The following is a 19,442-nucleotide window of genomic DNA, read 5'->3' as shown; positions in this document are numbered from 1 at the left end:
ACAGATGATATCTAGCATTTCTCGTTGTCATGATTTAAGTAGTTGTACCGTGCTTGTCAAGCTCATACCTCCAGTAGAGTTTTTTGCTTGAGCAGATGAGTTCATGGAAGGAAGCATATGCCTGGCCATATTATCAGAGCTGTTGTTGGATTAAGATTACCTTCATTAGGAGTTTAAAATGAATTATTGTATTTTATGCTAGAAGTACCAAGACAGAGGCATGTGCTTGATGTTCTTGCTTCTGATTTTGGTCTATGTCCTATAAATTTTACAGAATTGTTATTCTATCATCCAAGTGATTAAAAAAATGCTTTTGAAATAAACCTTCTGAAATGGCTCTTCAGTTGCTGGTGGGATGGTTGTTACTACTGGTGGAGTGTGGCACTTTCAAATAGTTGTGCATCTTCACTCTGGTTTTTTCATCTAGATGACTGTTACTTTATACAATGGGACAGTTAGCTTGGAAACAGGAAATAGCAATCTCTGAATCATTAGGATTTGCAAATATTCTAGGAAGTCATGAGTGTGTCTATTTCTCAAATGTTTCTTTTTTGGTGGCCTATGCTTCCACTCTTTCTTAATTTGTATGAATGCAGAAGCAGAGGCAGCACTGGATATTCAAACTCCTGTCATCTGTTTCCCTATTTGTACACCTGTCTTCTTCGTTATAATCTTTTGAATGCAATATCCATATCTGCAGCTATGAGAGTGGAAATGCCTTGCTTTAATGTATTTATGTAAGTTTCTTGCTGTCTTTCGTGTCCATGGAAAATGTTTAGCCTTTATAAACTTACGGAAATAGGCTTGTGCTATTGTTAAATGCAGTTAGCCATCAGTATTAGTTGTGTTCCCATTGCTTTGCTTATATATGTCTACATACACATACACGCATGCATTTTTTTAGTCACGTCGTTGAATGTCCTTATTCATATTGTTCTATTTATCTTTCTTCTACACTGACCTAGCTAGCTTCTTTGTTTATTATAGTCTATCAACAACTCTCAGTTGCTGTTCTAGGAACATCAGGCCTATCTGTTCCAGCATGGTTCCTGCAATCTGTTTGTTTTCATTCTACTTGATTTCTGATATACTCAACTCTTTTGATCTGCTTTTTCCAATTTAATACATTTTCAACTGGAAAAGTAATCAGAGCTTAGTTTAGTATGGTGTCACAATTACAAAATCTTCACCACATATTTCAAGAATCTGCTGGAAGAGCTTTACCTGCGTGCTTGAAGTGTCAATATAGCAGGATAAAAGTAAGTTTCAGAACTAGTCCAGTATCACTCGAATACGTCTGAGGTATGGGTTGTATTTGTCACCTCATTCCTGAATTGTGGCAAATTTCATTGCAAGCATATGTTGTGGATCCTGTTCTCTTCCATGATTCTTTGCCTCAGGGAGTTTAGATAGACTTTCTTTCATCTCTTCCAAAAACTCCATAGTTGTATGCTTTCTCCATTATAGTCTTTGTGCTTCATTGTTTGAAATGCAGCTTATTTCCTTGCAGCACTTCCTCCCTCAATGATCAGCATTCTGTGATATACAGAATATGAATATATTTGGATATTAAACACTTGCAAAGTCTTTTTGGTCCTACCCAATGTGTAGTAGTTCTTAGCTTACAGAATAAGGCTTGTCCTGTCATTCCTCTACAAGACAGGTCTCAAATGTTGTGGCCCCCTGTCCCCTCAATTTCCTAGAACAGATTTTTATTTCTGCTTCCCATATGTCAACAAAGCAGCTGAAGAGAAGAGCAGATAAGAGGGATGGAGATGAAGAGGAAGGATGGGGTGAGGAAGGCAAGGTGTGTCATGTTTCATGCAGAATGGAGCTGGGGTAAGGCTGTGGTATCAACAACATTTAGACTTGAGGAGGAGAAACTGAACTCTGCTGGGTCGGTTTTTATTTCCCTGAAGAGGCACTTCTAGGAATTGCATCTTTAGGAGATTGGTTTCCCACCTCAATCCTGGGTAGCCGAGGCTTTTCCTTACATAGGTAAAGGCTGGCATTAGAAAAACCTGATGCCAGGAAGTTGGGATTGTGAATGAGCTTTCTTAATGTGACTACTGATAGAGATTACAGCTTGACTGAAATCCATCTCACCTATTGCTGATTATTTCCTCTTAAGGATAAGCTTTTATATCGTCTCCCTGTCACTGACATAGCAAAGTCCACCTAAATAGCTGGGTATCCATTGCTCAGTAGCTTTCGTTCAGGTCTGGAACTACTATATTTGCATCGGTGCAGTATTGCAGTTGGGCAGATGGAAATGGGAAGGTGTTGTGAGTAGTGACGCCAACTTGAGATATGGATGAAACTTTTAAGAAAGGATTGCTGTAGAATGTGGATGGGGAGATTGCAGACAGACTGGTAAACTCGGTTTTTGCAAGCTTATTTTTACTTCCTGTTAAGCAATAAGACTTCTTATACTTCAAAAATCTGTGTTGCTTGCTTTCTTGGCTGGCTGAACCTAGTCAGATAATTTCTCAACTTCCAGAAATTGCCAATAGATTTCCTGTTGATTACAAAGTTTACTGTCATCTCTGCCACAAGAGGCTTGATAGACTGATACCCCCATCATGTGGGGAAAATGCAAACTGCATGATTTTTGCACACAATTTAGACTTTAGATTGATTATATCATGTACAACTCAAACACTATATATAAAATACTGTCAGTTATACTTTGTGAAAATGTGATTGTTCTTCAAAGTTCATACAAAAAAAAAAGTTAAACTCAAAAGGCAATATTAGAAGGTTGTCTTATGTAAATGAACACATGAAGCTATCTTCTAAAATTTCACCTATGATCAACAGATCTGGAGCTTTCTGAAACTTTTGGTAGCTTATTCAAAATCTGTTTATAAGGATTTATTTTTTACTTAAATATTGAGATTCATTATCATAATTTTTGAACTACTTAAATCTTTTGATAGTTTCGTGTGGTTTTCTGTTTTTCTCTCTCTCCAAGTTTGTCAAGGAAGTAATTCACTTCCCAGGTCTCAAAATGAGAGGGCAGTCCCTTTTCATTTGACTTCTGTATGATTTGGAAAAACATGCTTTGTATTTTAAACATATCTGTTGCTTACTTGAGTTTTAATTTTAAGCAGTGAATTTCGAACAGCACCTTGAGCTCTGCCATGGCATTGTCAGTAGAACTTGAGTATCATTTTGTGTGAGTGTCGTTTGCGGGGGTGGGGGAGGTGAGAAGGAGGAAATAATTTTCTTCAACATATTTTCCAAAGTAGTTAAACCTATTACTGTGATTCCTCCCCCCCCCCTTTGATCAGTGGAGTACTTTAAATATTAATATAGCTTGATTAGACGTTAGTGGATAATAACTGTTGAAATAAACTTAGGGCTTTCATTTTCAGACATACACCATTACTGCTGTACTTTTTTTCCTGAATGTTACTCAGTTTGGAGAGGGAGTGAGCTTCAGGCAGCGAAGTTGATACTTTGGGTGCAGTAAAGTTGATACTTGCTGGAATCATTAAGCTTAGTTTGCTGACACAGTACATTTCCACACAGCTGTGCGTTTATGCATTTGTAGCTCTTATGGCCCTGGGACATGTTGGATCTCTTGTACATGTGCAATACAATGGACATATATGCGCACAGTAGGTCTGCTGGGAGGGAAGAGGGCTTTGGTTCATCTGCATCAAAGGCTGGCTGTGTGGCAGGGAGGTGCTGGGTTAACACAGCACTCTGCTGTCGCTCACTGGGAGATGTGTGGTGTGAACAACAGTGAGGCTAAGCACTACTTTTGCAGAATGAAAATTTATTCTTGAATTTTTAAGATGGAACAGCGAAAAAAATGTTATAGTGTTAGAATAGTAAAGCCAGATACAAGTAATAGGGAAGACAGCTCCTGTAAGACATGATCTTTTTTGGTTTAATCCCCTTAGGTATGAGTTCTAGTCAGGATGTATTTTGATTTCTGAGTGCTGTTCTCAATATAAGGTTTTAGTTTATAAAGTACTTCCTACTGATATTAAAGATTTATTTCTTTAAAATTTCTGCAATGCCTACTTATAAGCTGAATAATTTGAAGTATATTTATGAATCTGTACACTCTTGACTCTAGGTTTTCTTTGTATTTCATAACTAGTTGCATTTGCCTTATTAAGTTATAATGACAAGACTAATTAATTGAGCCTTTTTTGGGTACAGCTGCCTCTGGTGGAAGTGACTCCTTGCTTTCTATGGAATGCACATGTGCGGTCTCTGACCACCCAAATTAAGATCCCAGACTTCTTCTCTGCCTTCCAAACTGTGATCTCTTGTCCTTTCTTACCTTTTTTATTTTTCCTCTCCTGCAACATGTGTCACTTGTGCTGTGTTCTGCTGCCAAAGCAAAATAGACACTTGGGTTTTTACCTTGTGTCACAAGCATAGTCCTCAGCGCTGTTTCAGTGTCCTGGAGCAGAAGGTAGAGCTTCCAGTTTGCTGGCATGGGAGATGGTGTCATAGCTCTGAACATACACATACTTGAAGACTGCTGCATTGTCTGTCATTCAAAGTCCTTTTAAAAATGAATGGTATATACCATGAGTAATGTGCATGTTAAAGTTCTGATAATTCAGTTCTGTTATTAATCAGATATCTCAGGTCTACCACTTGTGCTCCTTTACAGTCATCACTGAGCTTTGAGAAACATTCTGAAAATTTTTCGTGGACAGGGAATCGTTATGAAGCAAATCGCAGAAGACACAACTCTTCAGATGGGTTTGATGCTAACATCGGACGGCCTAATGGAGGTATAATTTAGCTTTCATGGAACACTTTGAAATGTTTACATCATTGCTTTGTAGCACTCTTGCTAGAAAAAAAGTCTGATGATAATAGCTCTCCTATGCTAAATTCTTATTCTGTAGTAAAATAGAGGTAATGGAAAGACACATCTTCTGGGAGAGGATGTGATGACTAAGGGTTAGTTAAAGTAGTGTGATTCCAGGTGTATTTTTCTCTTAAGAAGAATAAGAGTGTAGAGTTAATATTCTAGCCAACAACATATAAATGAGCAGCCAGAAAAGGAGGTTGACTTGTCTTAATGTTGGACTACTATCCTCTTTCTCTGGCACTGTTTTGTAAGATTCTTCCCTGCTGCTTATGTGAATGAAAACTTAACTTTACTATGCTATCACATCCCAGAGTATAGAGCCGCTGACTTAACTTCTTTAACAATTTTGCGAAAGTAGACTATTCTTTTAAAATGGTTTGTAGTGACATTGCTTTAAAATTTAAAAATTTAAGGGCATTTTGGGAGAAAAGAGAAGAATGGTTGGCGTTCACAAGGCAGAAATGGTGCAGAAAATATAAACCATCGTGGGGGATACCGTGGCGGAGGTTCCCGCGCTCGTACCAGCACTTTCCACTGTGGAAAAGGCCAAGGACTGCATGAAAACAATGTACCGGATAATGAAACTGGGAAAAAGGAAGACGAAGTACCCAAACAGTTTGAGGCTGAGGATTTTGTAAGTTAATTGTAATTATAATAAACAAGGTTTCATTGTTTCTGCAAGTGCCATTTTGTCCATTACAAGCTACTTCATGAGATTTCACCAGTTTCAGATCATCATATAAGGGATCACCCTTCCCATAGGTAAGAGGGTGTTAGTCGTTTGTCCACTAACTTGTTTCTCCTTTTATATCCAGTTTTTATCATTATATGTTTATTGTTGTCCCTTAAGTGTGTCAAGTGAAACTACAATTGGGTTCCAGTTTACTGTGGTGTGTGTATGTATTAAATTCTACACAGTTACCTTACTGGAAATCTGAAGTACTAACAAAGTGGTCTTTCTGCCAGTGGCCCTTTGAGATCCCATGCTTCAACCTAGAATTGTAGGATGTAAGAGGAACGGTGAGCTTCCTCTTTGAAGAACCATACATCGCTCTTATTTGCTTTCTCTGGACAGTTCACGTAATGGTATTGACTGCTGCCTGAGATGTTTTGTTGGAGAAGATAAACAAGTGAGCATTGGCCTATTTGGGTTGCAGGAGAAGTGTCTAGTCTGTCTCCGTTTAAAAATCTTTGACAGCAGAGGTCATAGTGCCGATATTACTGTGATTATTTATTTCATTGGTCCCAGAACTGAAGACTTATTTTTTTAATAATAATAAAATTTTCTTCCAGCCGTCTTTGAACCCTAAGTATGAGAGGGAACCAAACCAGAATAAATCTTTAGCTGCAGGTGTGTGGGGTGAGTATCTGTGATGTTTTTAAATGTAAAAACGTAGCAGAGATCTGAAGTTTATTTTATTTGAAACATGGGATTTTTTTTAGAATTATAAAGGTATAGATTGAAATTGTGGAAACTTCAATATTATTACAATATAAGTATCTTGTTGTTAGAGAGGTAACAATTCTGTTTGAATATCAGTCTGCTGGTCTGGAGATGCAGCCACAACTAGGATTGTATCCCAGAACAAGTATACATCTGTTTAGTAAAGATGTCAAGAATTTATCTTCACCTTTATTTTCAAGAGGAAATGCAATGAAGGTGGGTCACCTGAACTAGCGATGTGATTGCTAGCTGAAGACTTTGTAAAAGAATGCTTGTGACTGATTAGAACTGTTGGAAGAGTTTGGAGAGAAACCTAGGATGGCTGGGAAGAGCAGATTAGCTTGCAGAGGTTTAAGGTCTCTTCCTGGAAGCAAATGTCTTAAGCTGTTGGTTTTGTTTACGAATTACTTGTTACAAATCCATTCCTGAGAGTGGGCCTTGAACTGAACTGTATTATGGGATTGTTTTCTCATCTCTCCTGATGAAATTTGGCTACCACTTTACAATTCTGTGGGCTTTATCTAGTCAATTGTTCACCCTTAAGAAGGTGGCAGCTTTAGACTGCACAGGTTTTAAAGTAAGAAACTTACTCAAAATAAGAACCTTTCTCTTTATGAAGAAATAACTTTAGTTAAACATAAAAGCTACTACTTAAACTGTTGCTAATACTGAGATCTGAAACTTGTTGCTCATTTTAAATGGTACTTTAATTTGCTGATTCTTTTTCTCATACTTCCCCAGTATGTTTTGTGCTCTTAGGTAACACTAGATGTAGGCCAGCCCCTCAATATAAATATCTCATTGCTAAGAACTTTTGCAGGAGCCTAAACAATTGGACTGCTTTCCTGTTTTGTGTGTTTAGCAGCTTTCATGTTGTCGTGGTTTAACCCCAGCCAGCAACTAAGCACCACACAGCCACTTCCCCCTCCCCACTCCTAGTGGGGTGGGGAGGAGGAGGGGAAAAAAAAAGTAAAACTCATGGATTGAGATAAGAACAGTTTAATAACTAAAGTAAAATAAAATACAGTACTACTGCTAATAATATAATGGTAATTGTAATGAAAAGGAATATAACAAAAAAAAAGAGATAACACCCAAGAAAAGACACGTGATGCACAATGCAGTTGCTCACCACCTGCTGACTGATGCCTGAGCAGCAATCCATACCTCCCGGCCAACTCCCCCCTGTTTATATACTGGGCATGATGTTCCATGGTATGGAATACCCCTTTGGGTAGTTCGGGTCAGCTGCCCCGGCTGTGCTCCCTCCCAGCTTCTTGCACACCTGCTTGGTGGCAGAGCATGGGAAACTGAAAAGTCCTTAACTTAAGATAAGCACTACTTAGCCACAACTAAAACATCAGCGTGTTATCAACATTATTCTCACACTAAATCCAAAACACAGCACTGTACCAGCTACTAAGAAGAGTAGTATCTCTTTTGAAGATTAGGTAACTATCAACAACTAATAGTATTTGGACTTTAGATTTGCAAACAAGTACTGTGTAGCTGGCTTCTTTGAAGAATATCTTTGCTTTCTGAAAGTAAAATTCCTGCCACGGAATTTGCCAAGTGAAATATTTTACAAATGGGGGTTGTAGAAAATGGAACAGAACTTGTGTTTATCGATGTTTGTACAGTGTGTTATTTGTGGAACTAATATTGGACTAAGTTCCTGATTTATGCCTTTTTGCTCTGGACCATGTGGCTGTCCAGTACCTTATGAAATAGAAACTTAAGATTGTATACACATGCACACACACATATATATATATATACACACTTCTTTTTTTTCCAGAGTACCCTTTGAATCCTAAATCTAGATCACAGAGAATGCTGGTCATTAAAAAGGGCAGTACAAAAGAACTGCAGATATCTGGATTCCCAGTAGTAGGAAGTCTTCATTCACAGCCAATAAGGAATGGAACTGGCACAAGTGTTTATAAAGGATTAGTCCCTAAACCTGTCACTCCACCCGCAAAGGTGAGTCTTAGATACCGATGGCATGAACAAGATGCTGAAAAAAATCATGCTGTAATTCTGAATGTGCTTATTTCACCCCTGAGAGTACTCTTCCTAGAGTATTATGCTTTCAACTCTTGCTAAGGGCAACACACCCCAAAAGTGAATGGAAACAACTTTTTCTCATTTTTCTTTTTAAACTATACTGTAATTGGATCTCTTTGTTTCTCATTTACCTCTTTTGAGAACTGCAAGAGCTGTCCAAGTGAGAGTGAAAAGGATGTTTTTAACTTATGGAATAGCAAGGCCTTTTGTATATAAATGTGTTAACAGAAAAATAGATACCTAGTGGAGAGATATAGTCAGCATACAAATAACTTCAGAATTTATCCCAATTACTGATAGACATGATGTTGCAACCTGTTAGTGTCATTCTAGTCACTTTCCAAATGCAACTTTCCGTGTTCATGTCTTGATTTTTGTTTCAGGAATTTTTCTGTGCTCCTGAGAGCATATAATGGAGTAGTTCTTAACTCTCTAATATTCTACATTAAAAACAATACTTTCAGCTGTTGAAGACTCATATTTTGATTCTTAATACCTCAAATATGAAGGTCTTAATTGTTTTGAAATTTTAGTCTTTATATAAGAAGTGTAAACTGTATTTGTGAGCGGATGAATTGCTCATAAACAGTCTCTCTTCCACAAGAAAACAGGTGTTTGCACTAAATCATGGTTGTAGTTACAGTTTGCTTTTGCTTAATCATATTTCTGGAGATTCCTGAAAATAATCCTGTTGTAGGTAATGACTCTTTAAGTTTCTGTTTAAATTTTTGTTTAGCCTACACAGTGGAAAAGCCAAGCAAAAGAAAATAAATTTGGGAATCCGTTTCCTCATGAATCTGCATATGGCGTTGGCAATTTCAGTCCCTTCAGATCGACTGCCAAGGCATTTACTGTATCACAAAATGCAGTGAAAGAGGTAAAGCAATATCTGTAGTTTTTATCAACTCTATAAAATGTTGAATTTGGTTAGATAAGGGGATCAGTAAGTTTTATGCAGAATTCTATTAAATAGGTTTTTTTTTGGAAGTTAATGTGTGAGAAATATGGAAGGCACATGACTGGCCTCTAAGTACTGCACAGTTTGCTTTGTAGGTTTGATTTGGAGTAAAAATGGTGCATTAGGAAGTATAACCTGATAGGTTTAAACTTCAAAACTGCTAATGGTATGATACACTTCAGAAGGTCTGCTGTTCATTAGCAGTGCTCCATAAAGCTGCATCTCTGGGTTTACATGTAAGAACTATATATACTGAAATACAGACATCTTCCTTCTGCTTTTGACTGTGGATGTATGTGGAACCTGAAACTACAAGTGCCAGGGAGTCTCTTTCTTTCATTCAGGGTTTTCTAAATGAATAAACTTCTGATATTCTTTCTTTTTCTGACTCCCTACATTAGCGTAATAGGTCAAATTCTTCATCCCCTGTTGACAAAGTTGGTCAGCCTCGTTTAACAAAATTGACAAGAACGCGGACTGATAAGAAGAGTGAATTTTTGAAAGCACTGAAACAAGATAGAGTGGAAGAGGAACATGAAGATGAGAATCATGCTGGGCAAGAGAAGGTAGATGTATTCATACCTGTTGTAGATCCAGCAGTAGTAGTTTTCAGACGGACCATAAACTACTTTTTATTTTGCTGTAAACAGCTGTTAAGTCATGGTCTTCGATCTCTAAATGAAGGAAAGGAATTATATTTTGATGAATTTCAAAAAGCTGTTCCAAGTACTGCTCTTCCTCCAGTGCTTCTTAGTAGTTTTTTTTTTCTTTCTGCAGTATCTGTTCGTACTTATTAATAACTCAGGTACATCTGTGTCTTTAGCAACAATAAAAAGAATAAATTAAGCTTAGTACACTAACCTAATCATAGAATCATACAATTGTTTAGGTTGGAAAAGACCTTTAAGATTGAGTCCAACTGTAAACCTAACACTGCCAAGTCCACCACTAAACCATGTCCCTAAGTGCCACACCTACACGTCTTTTAAATACCTCCAGGGATGGTGACTCAACCACTTCCCTGGGCAGCCTGTTCCAGTGCTTAACAACCCTTTTGGTGAAGAAATTTTTCCTCATATCCAATCTAAACCTCCCCTGGCGCAACTAGAAGCCATTTCCTCTTGTCCTGTTGCTTGAGAGAAGAGACTAACACCCACCTCGCTACAACCTCCTTTCAGGCAGTTGGAGAGAGCGATAAGGTCTCCCCTCAGCCTCCTTTTCTCCAGACTAAAAAACCCCAGTTCCCTCAGCCACTTCTCATAAGACTTGTTCTCTAGATGCTTCACCAGCTTCGTTGTCCTTCTTCGGACGTGCTTTAGCACCTCAGTGACTGTCCTGTGGTGAGGTGCCCAAAACTGAACACAGTATTCGAGCTGTGGCCTCACCAGTGCTGCGTACAGGGGGATGATCACTTCCTTAGTCCTGCTGGCCACACCATTTCTGATACAAGCCAGGATGCTGTTGGCCTTCTTGGCCACCTGGCCACACTGCTGGCTCGTATTCAGCTGGCTGTTGACCAACACTCCCAGGTCCTTTTCCTCTAGGCAGCTTTCCAGGCACTCTTCCCCAAGCCTGTAGCGTTGCATGGGGTGGTTGTGACCCAAGCGCAGGACCTGGCACTTAGCTTTGTTGAACCTCATACAATTGGCCTTGGCCCATCGCTCCAGCCTGTCCAGATCGCTCTGTAGATCCTTCCTACCCTCAAGCAGATCAACTCTCCCACCCAACTTGGTGTCATCTGCAAACTTACTGAGGGTGCACTCAATCCCCTCATGCAGGTCATTGATAAAGATATTAAACAGAACTGGCCCCAATACTGAGCCCTGGGGAACACCACTTGTGACTGGCCGCCAACTGGATTTAACTTCATTCACCACAACTCTTTGGGCCCAGCCATCCAGCCAGTTTGTTACCCAGCGAAGAGTACGCCTGTCCAAGCCATGAGCAGCCAGTTTCTCCAGGAGAATGCTGTGGGAAATGATGTCAAAGGCTTTACTGAAGTCTATGTAGACAACATCCACAGCCTTTCCCTCGTCCACTAAGCGGATTATCTTGTCATAGAAGGAGATCAGGTTAGTCAAGTAGGACCTGCCTTTCATAAACTCATGCTGACTGGGCCTGATCACCTGGTTGTCCTTTGCATGCTGTGTGATGGCACTCAAGATGATCTGCTCCATAACCTTGTCCGGCACTGAGGTCAGACTGACAGGCCTGTAGTTCCCCAGATCCTCCTTCTTGGCCCTTCTTGTAGGTGGGTGTCACACTTGCTAACCTCTGGTCAACTGGGACCTCCCCAGTTAGCCAGGACTGCTGATAAATGATTGAAAGTGACTTGGGGAGCACTTCTGCCAGCTTCCTCAGTACCTTTGGGTGGATCCCATCCAGCCCCATAGAGTTGTGGAGGGCAGTGTTTCATACCTTGGCTGTTATCCTCCAAAACAATTAATGGAAAAACTTGGTTCTACTTCTCAAACCATTTCCTTTCTAATTAGTGTTTAGATAGCCAGAAGTTCTCTATTCTTGATCTAGTCATAGGAGCAATAGTTCAATTTATGCATATATAAAGAACCTGGTTTTACTTCCTAGTTGAGAACTTGCAGGCCTACACTGTCTGTATATAATATGTGTGAGTTTTCTTTCAATCTGGATCGGTTTATGCATTGCTTGGCTGGCACCAGAGAATATTTGTGTCAGTGCTACCAGCCACCAACAAGCACAGTTATCATACATAGTCCAACTGAAGATAAGTATTGTATTATTCAGGATGAGGTGATTACAAGCCTGTTTGCTGTAAATGAGTGGTTTAAAGTGTTTTAACAAAACAAAAAAACCATCATAAATTACAAATCAGCCAGACAAATGAGTGGTTTTGAGGAAGGTTTATTTGGATTCAGAGACATGAAAAAAGAAACAGTGCCAGTGTGCATTGCTCATAAAAGTAAGATTGACTTTTCTGATACTGTTCCTATTTCAGGCAAAATAAAATTTGCTGTAATGAGACTGTACAACTTAGCTGTATGTGTGAGTTAAGAAAGGTCTGCATCTTTCCATTAGTTGTTCTGTGGCTGAGCACCCTGAGATTGGTGTTGGGGGTAATGTTGGTCATGTGTTTTTCAGAAATAATAAGATTTTGACTTAAGATTAAAAAGATATTGGGAAACACTGTCTTGAGCTTCAGAATTCTGAAAATAATACATGAACTTGGTGGGGGTTTCTGTTCCTGAAATTGTCTTGAGTTCATAATATCTTTATGATACATATGTCAAATGTATTTGGTTGTCCCGTTGTACACAGCTGGTTTTCAGAAGCAAGTGTATTTTTAAAAAAAAAAAAAAGGCTTTTAGTAGTGGAAGCTGTAATGTCCTTGGACAGGTGTATGTAACATGTCGCCTGGAGTAGTTGTTGGTAAGTGCATTCTTCCTTTTTCCTGCCATTGCTGTTTCACTAGTCGATGTGAAAAGATGTTAAATCATGTAACTAATAGTTGTCCTACTTCCAACATTGATTTTAATGATCATCAGTAGAAGACATGGTGTGCAACTGAGTGGATGGGGAGATAACTGCACAACAGTTTTCTATAATATGATCCTCTTGATGGAATTTTAAGGCCTGCAGTAACAGATTTCACGTCTGAAATAACGAGGCATAATCAGCAGCTGAATCATGCTTGGAAGAAGCTATTTTGCCCTATATATATTAAAATTGTTTAATATTTTTATGAATTTTGTTTGATAATGTGAGATGCATTCTTCAGGTGTATGATTTAACAGCTGAATGTATGTTTACTGGGATACTTGTTCTTAAATTCTTGCTGAGCATTCTAAAATTTCTGGAAGCAGACAACACTGTGAGTGGGAGGGAAATGATGATGATGGTCTTGATCCTGGACTCTCAAGTATGGTTTCTTACAAGTGCAGAACTGGCTGATTAAGTCATTGCCTCCTGCTATGGATAATGCTGTTATATGCCCAGTTTAGGGATTTTGTTGTCAAAGGGTGTTAACTAAATAATGATCGTACTCTCCTCTGTTTTTACAATTGGTAAGACTTCTGAGGCTATTTGGCTCATTATTAAATAAGAATTGCAGGTTGCTGAATGAGTACAATAAAAAGAAACTTCTCTGGTTTATAGGATTAAAGAGCTTTTAATATTTAAGTGAACCTGAACAGTCTGCTTTCTAAATACTTTCTTCCTAGTTCTTACTTCATGGCTAGGAAGTTACAGTTGCTGTTAACAACAGCCTCAGAAGCTGTGGTGAGTGTATGTGCATATGGGAAGTTGTTGTTTGAATTTAAAGAGCAGTATCCAGTCTTTCTGAACTTGTGGCAGATGAATTTGCGGGTTGAAGTGTGGTGGCTGTGACCTCCCCCTTACACTAAGTAAACTTGAGAGCTCTATGCTTTCAAACTTCTCCTGACACACATGGCTCTGATATTTAATTAGGAACATTGTTTGTAAGTTCAACAGATAACCTGTTATTTCTGTAAGTATGAAAGGCAGCTTAAAGAAGTTTGGAATTTAAGGTATGTTTGAAACGTTGTAGAAAAAAGTTTGAGGCAGAGCATGGAAATTGCTTTCTACATTACTTGATGAGTGGCATAACTTAAGATTTCTGTAGTATGCAGGTATTGCAAACTCTAGAAGTATGAACATAGTTACCCCTGAAGTAGTATAGAGTGTCTCCATTTAAAATTAAATTAAATGGAATCACTGAATTGCAGCACTTGCAGTCATTTCCTTGTGAATGGAATTTACTTTTAAACTTTGTAATATATAATTATTTTTAACAGGATGATGAGTCCTTTAACTTGCATAACAGCAACAGTCCTCATCATGAGAGAGATATAAACCGAAACTTTGAAAATGAAATTCCACAGGAGAATGGCAATACTTCAGTTACATCTCAACAGATCATTCGATCTTCAGCTTTCCCTCAGGCGGATGTTCTTTCAAGCTCACTTGAGGCAGAGCATAGGTATGTACTTTACACAATATAAAGAGTGTTCCTGCATGGTAAGTGAGCATGTCATAAATTTTTACTAGTTCAGAAGTCAGAATCTGAAAACTGAGAACGCATAAAATGTTTAACAAGTACTGTCAAAGTTTAACTTTTAGACGTGTACTAATTTAATGTGAAATATACTTTGTTTCTACTAGACTTGTATACTGACTTAAACTTACTTTACTAAAAATTTGATGTATTTCCTTATAAAGAAATAAAGCAAACTACATAGTGACTTCATCCCTCTGATTTTGGTCTGCATGTCTAGGAGGAACAATGCATGTAATTGCTATTTGTATTAATAATACTTTAAATGCTGCATCTTATGTAAAACTCCAGTGAGTTTTTCCTCATTGTTAAAATAGTTAATTATTTCTGTAGCTGACTAGTTGAGACTGTCAGTGATATCACAAGATGATGCACTGGAAAGGGAGAAAGTAACTTCAAAAAAGGATTGAAACAATTCTAGTATCTCATAAAAGTAACTGCAGTAGCAACTGGTAGAGATGAGAATGATGCTGCTGGGAAATAGCAACTCAGTCTGGAGATGAGCTTGTCATGAGCTCTGTCAGATTCTTATTGTTTCTGGCAACTACAGAATTGTGGTGATAGATTAGATAGATTTTTTTTTTTTTTGGTGATAGATTATATGTATACATTGGACGAGAGAACTTTCCCTTTTGTAGTACCTGCAGAGGAAACTTTCATGACTTCTTATCCCTCATGAGTATGAAAAGTGAAATGCATCCTCCTCTGTTCCTTTTTTTGCACCGCTGGCTATGGAGACAGAAATCTTTGGCCACTAGAGGCTGCTGACGACGATTTTTTGACTAGAAGATAGGAGTCAAATCTAACTCTCATTTTTCAATTCAAATGACTTTGAATGGCCTTCATAGGGTTTCTGGGCAAGTGTCTTTCCTTTCTGGTATCCTAGAGAGGCTGTGTCTCCATACTGTCCCAGCCCTTTGGCTGTGACCTCTGCATGCATGTAGACAGATGTTATGGTTAACCCTTTTTGTGGTAAATTGGACTTGAAGTGACCAGCTTAACTCACAGGATACTTGTGCATACCTAGTAACAGTATTGGCACATCTTGTACAAAATATGTCTTGGGCTTCCCTTCTGCTGGGGAAGTTCCCAACATGCAGCCATCCTGTTGGTGTCAAGTTTGCTAATCTGAAGTTTTAATTTTTTTACGTAGTTCACACTTTCAACTGTTCTAGAAGCCTAGTGTCGCTTTAAAGGGACAGCAGTCCTGCTAACTTTAGACAGTGTTGCTTAAAAGTTAATTAGCCATTGCCCTAAATTTTATTTACATTAACAGGTGCTCTGCAACTATTCACTTTATTGTACCTAATACTGTTAACATCTTAGCTTGCTTGCAGTAAAACTTTCTAACTCAAATTCCTGTTGGAAGAAATATAACTAGCATTGAACTGCATTTGGTATTGCGAGTCTTTTTCTGTCTGTCTATACAAATGCACGTATTCTCTTAAAAGAGAGTTTTGGATGACTTGCATATTATTTCTGCAGCTTCCTGAGGATTTAATTGTTCCTGGCTGTCACATTGTCCAATTTGGTCCAAATACTACAGAGGATGTAATTTCCATTTCTATTATTGTCCTGTTAACTTTTTTTTTAAACAGAGTAGTGCTGTTCTCCCCTTCTTCTACAATTCCAGGCTTTCATTATGGTTTTAACAACAGTCATTGGTGTCATTGGTCACCTGCAAGTTTGCCCAATGCACATCCATTGTGTTGGGACCTAGAGTTCTTTGTGGGGAGGGTTATGTTGAAGGGCATTTTTTGCTGACATTTGGCTAAATGAAGTACCTGGCACATGACATCAACTGTGAGTTCATCTTACTTCCCTGTTTTAATATATTCATTGTTCTTCAGCTGTAAGTGTCAGTTTCTTGTGTCAGTTCTGGCATATACTTTAGAAACCTCTTTATTTTTTGTGAAATAGCTTTAACCTCCTTTAACATTTAAGGTCAACAGGCACATGGTTTGCCTGAAGAAGGTGCTAATCCTTTTGGCAAAAACTTTGCAGCAAGAGAACTTACTATCTTCATTGTTAAATGTCACGGTGTCTTCACCCTCAGATAACCCCTGTCTTCACACTGTCTTCACATGTAAAACCACCTTCTTCCTGCTCAGATACTGCTGTCCCACTTTTGGCACTAGCTAAAACACGTAGATTATTGCATCTTTGGATATCTCAAGCTTAGTCATGAGAGAAATCTATCTCTTGTTTCTTTTCCTCCCCTTCTCCCAAAACTCACTCCTAGTTGTAGTCTATCTGTGCTGAAATATCAGCATCTGCCGTTGGGTGAGACTCAGTTGCAAAGAAGTCTGTCCTGGCTCTGACGTTAGCATGTGCTAGAAAAAAGAAACTGTATGAGGCCATTGCATCCTGAATTGGTTCCTGTGGAGGGACACCACCCGTATTCCTCATGGCTGCTCTGTTATCCAGGAAAACCTGCAGATTCCCTCAGTGTGAATCTTTGTCTCTTCATACCAAGGGGGTACACTGCTGCTCCACCAGAGCAGTTTTGCAAAGGAAATACATTCTTACTTTTCCACCTGACAGATTATTATGAATGAAGATTAAAATGAAGATACAGTTTTTACCACATATAGTGGTAAAACAAGATCATCTGCGAAGGACCTGAGAACTTCTCAACTTCTATGCTTTATGTATCTTTTTTAAAGCTTTTAACCTACTTTTATGTAATTAAAAAAAATTATGGACTTATTAATCCATTTGTTACAGATCTTTACACATATATGTAGGCAGACCTTGAAACGTCTGAGTGTGTGTAGCAAATTCCTTAATGTTGTCCTTTTTAATTTCAAGGTTGTTAAAGGAGATGGGCTGGCAGGAAGACAGTGAAAATGATGAAACATGTGCTCCGCTAACAGAGGATGAGATGAGGGAGTTCCGAGTCATTAGTGAACAGGTAACACTAAGTTAATGTTCCATTATGAACTTGTAGTTGGCTACCCTAAATGCCTACCTTTGAGGAGGATCTGCAGTAATTTTGGTGGTTAGGGATGTTGCTGTTTCAGTACCATTTCAGTATTGTGCTTTTGGAAGAATAGTTCCTTTAAAAGAATACGGGACCAGTGCTTATTGTAGGTAAGGCCTATTCTCAAAATATCAAGGGAAGGGTAAGGGAGTGCTTCTGAATAGTTTCAGCATTGCTGATAGTAGAATTGCACGGGCTTTCCAGCTCCTCAGCTTAGCCTGAGGAAAGGGAATTTTCTTTCAAGGTTTTTATGCAGTTTCCTTGGTTCTCCAAAATCTGAATTTTCTCTGTTGGAAATTGACAGACATTTAATTCACTAGTAACAAAGTCTGAAAAGGCAATCTAGACTTGATTTTTTTTTTTATTTAATTAGGAGTGTTGTATATACTGATGGGGTCAGTGAGGAGGAGCTGGAAGGGAGAATCCTGTGCAGTGTTCAATCTGAACATTTGATATTTCCATAAGTCTAGCCACACATATATTAATTAGAGCATTTGGAATATTAAACTCTTAAATGCTTGGCTTATTGCCCAGCTTCTGCACTATGTGTGGAAATGCAGTAATTCCTTTCTTGTTGTAGAATCAGTTGTTTCCTTTCTCTACAGTATCTTTGACTTTCCAACTGCATCGGGTAGACAGATGGCGATACCCATTCCTTCCTGCTGCTTCTCCTCTTCTGGGCCCCTTCCTTATTGCAGGCCCTGCCCTTCTTAGCACAGATGTTTGCAGCACTGTGGAAAAAGGGACTGCATCACAGGAGAGACAATGTGGGAGCAGGGATCACTGGGGCAAGACGTCTGAGGAAGTGGGTGAGAAGAGGGTAGGCTCTTGTTGGCTGCAGGAGCTTAGCACGATTGGAGGTGCTTGGACAGGTGGCTGGCCCAGAAGTGAAGGCTCTCAGGGGAGTTTTCCTTTGTGTGTATATATGAAAAGGTAGCGCTGTGGATCTAACGTAACCCAGAGGTGAAGATGTAAAGAATGTTCAAATGCAGTGGATTGTTGTGTTTAGCTTTTTCTTTCTCTAAATAAATCTTGTTTTCTCATTTCAGTTACAAAAAAATGGCCTTCGGAAAAACGGCATTTTGAAAAACGGCCTCATTTGTGCTTTTAAGTTTAGCCCTTGGAAAAACAGCACTTTCAAACCTGCTCTGGAGAATGAGGATTCTGAGACGAGCAGCAGCGATACATCAGATGATGATGATGTGTGAAGACTTCTGTAACATCTGTAGAAGCCAGTTTTGATCTCATGAAAATTTGGGGATGTGTTGTCCAAAAAAAATTTCTAATTTATGTAGTAATATACCCACTAGAGGAAGAATAATGGGACTTTTCACTGAAGAAGGCACGGAATGTTGTGTTGGGTGTGGTGAACGTTACCATAATTTCTTTGTAAACGAATGTTGTAGAATGAGAACTTGGGTTGACCCAGCATTGACTTTCTTCATCACTGAAGCATTTCTGACTAGCAATGTGACAATGTAACAAATCAGACTTTCTCATTTAATAATAAAAGCAAAGAATTGTGTAATGTCTTGCAAAGCTTCTGTCTTAAAATGTCCAAGTCTATAAGGAAAAAAGGGCAGCTTGACACAGTGTTTTGCTTGCCAAGTCATTCTTTCTTACAATGGAAATCCTTGAGTCCACTTTGTACGCAAAAAGGGCAATGTAGCATGTTGGCTAAAATGAGCAAAGTGCACTAAAACTCTCTTCCTTAATTGAGCTGTTGTACTGTTCTACTTCTTCCACACATAACTGCTCTTTAGCCATTTGTAGTGTAGTCGTTGTTATTAATGGCAAAAGACCCTGATGTTACAGTTCCAAATTTCTAGAACTAAACTGTAAATTGAAAGCTTTATGGGGTATTGCAAGACCCAGTATTCTCACAGTGAACACATTTCTTGTGGGAAAATAAGCACTTTTGATTTTACTATTCACATGCAGAAGAATAATTACACTGACTGGATTTGTCCACTACATGGAAAATAAACTGATTTACAGAGTATTGTCTCAGTGCATAGCATCAAGGGTATTGTTTTTAAATCTGGTACGTTTTGTTTGCATGTACATTAAATGTACTCTGGCAGCAGTGACTGC

At 38.7% G+C, this 19,442-nt stretch overlaps 1 protein-coding gene across 2 annotated transcripts in view; it reads left to right on the top strand.

Annotated features, from left to right (window-relative positions):
- Positions 1 to 18,876, top strand: part of GPBP1 (GC-rich promoter binding protein 1) — a 35,494-nt gene extending 16,618 nt beyond the window's left edge. For both annotated transcript variants that reach the window (XM_050912974.1, XM_050912973.1), the window contains exons 5-13: positions 4,640 to 4,763; positions 5,260 to 5,480; positions 6,140 to 6,206; positions 8,089 to 8,273; positions 9,094 to 9,234; positions 9,717 to 9,881; positions 14,106 to 14,290; positions 17,177 to 17,279; positions 18,398 to 18,876. In XM_050912974.1, the coding sequence (XP_050768931.1) occupies positions 4,640 to 4,763; positions 5,260 to 5,480; positions 6,140 to 6,206; positions 8,089 to 8,273; positions 9,094 to 9,234; positions 9,717 to 9,881; positions 14,106 to 14,290; positions 17,177 to 17,279; positions 18,398 to 18,556 (1,350 nt within the window). In that variant the 3' untranslated portion in view covers positions 18,557 to 18,876. The remainder of the gene's footprint in view (positions 1 to 4,639; positions 4,764 to 5,259; positions 5,481 to 6,139; positions 6,207 to 8,088; positions 8,274 to 9,093; positions 9,235 to 9,716; positions 9,882 to 14,105; positions 14,291 to 17,176; positions 17,280 to 18,397) is intronic.
- The last annotated feature ends 566 nt before the right edge of the window (positions 18,877 to 19,442 follow it).

This window comes from Gymnogyps californianus, chromosome Z (assembly GCF_018139145.2).
Source record: "Gymnogyps californianus isolate 813 chromosome Z, ASM1813914v2, whole genome shotgun sequence".
Taxonomy (NCBI): Eukaryota; Metazoa; Chordata; class Aves; order Accipitriformes; family Cathartidae; genus Gymnogyps; species Gymnogyps californianus.
This window is presented reverse-complemented; position numbering and strand designations above follow the sequence as displayed.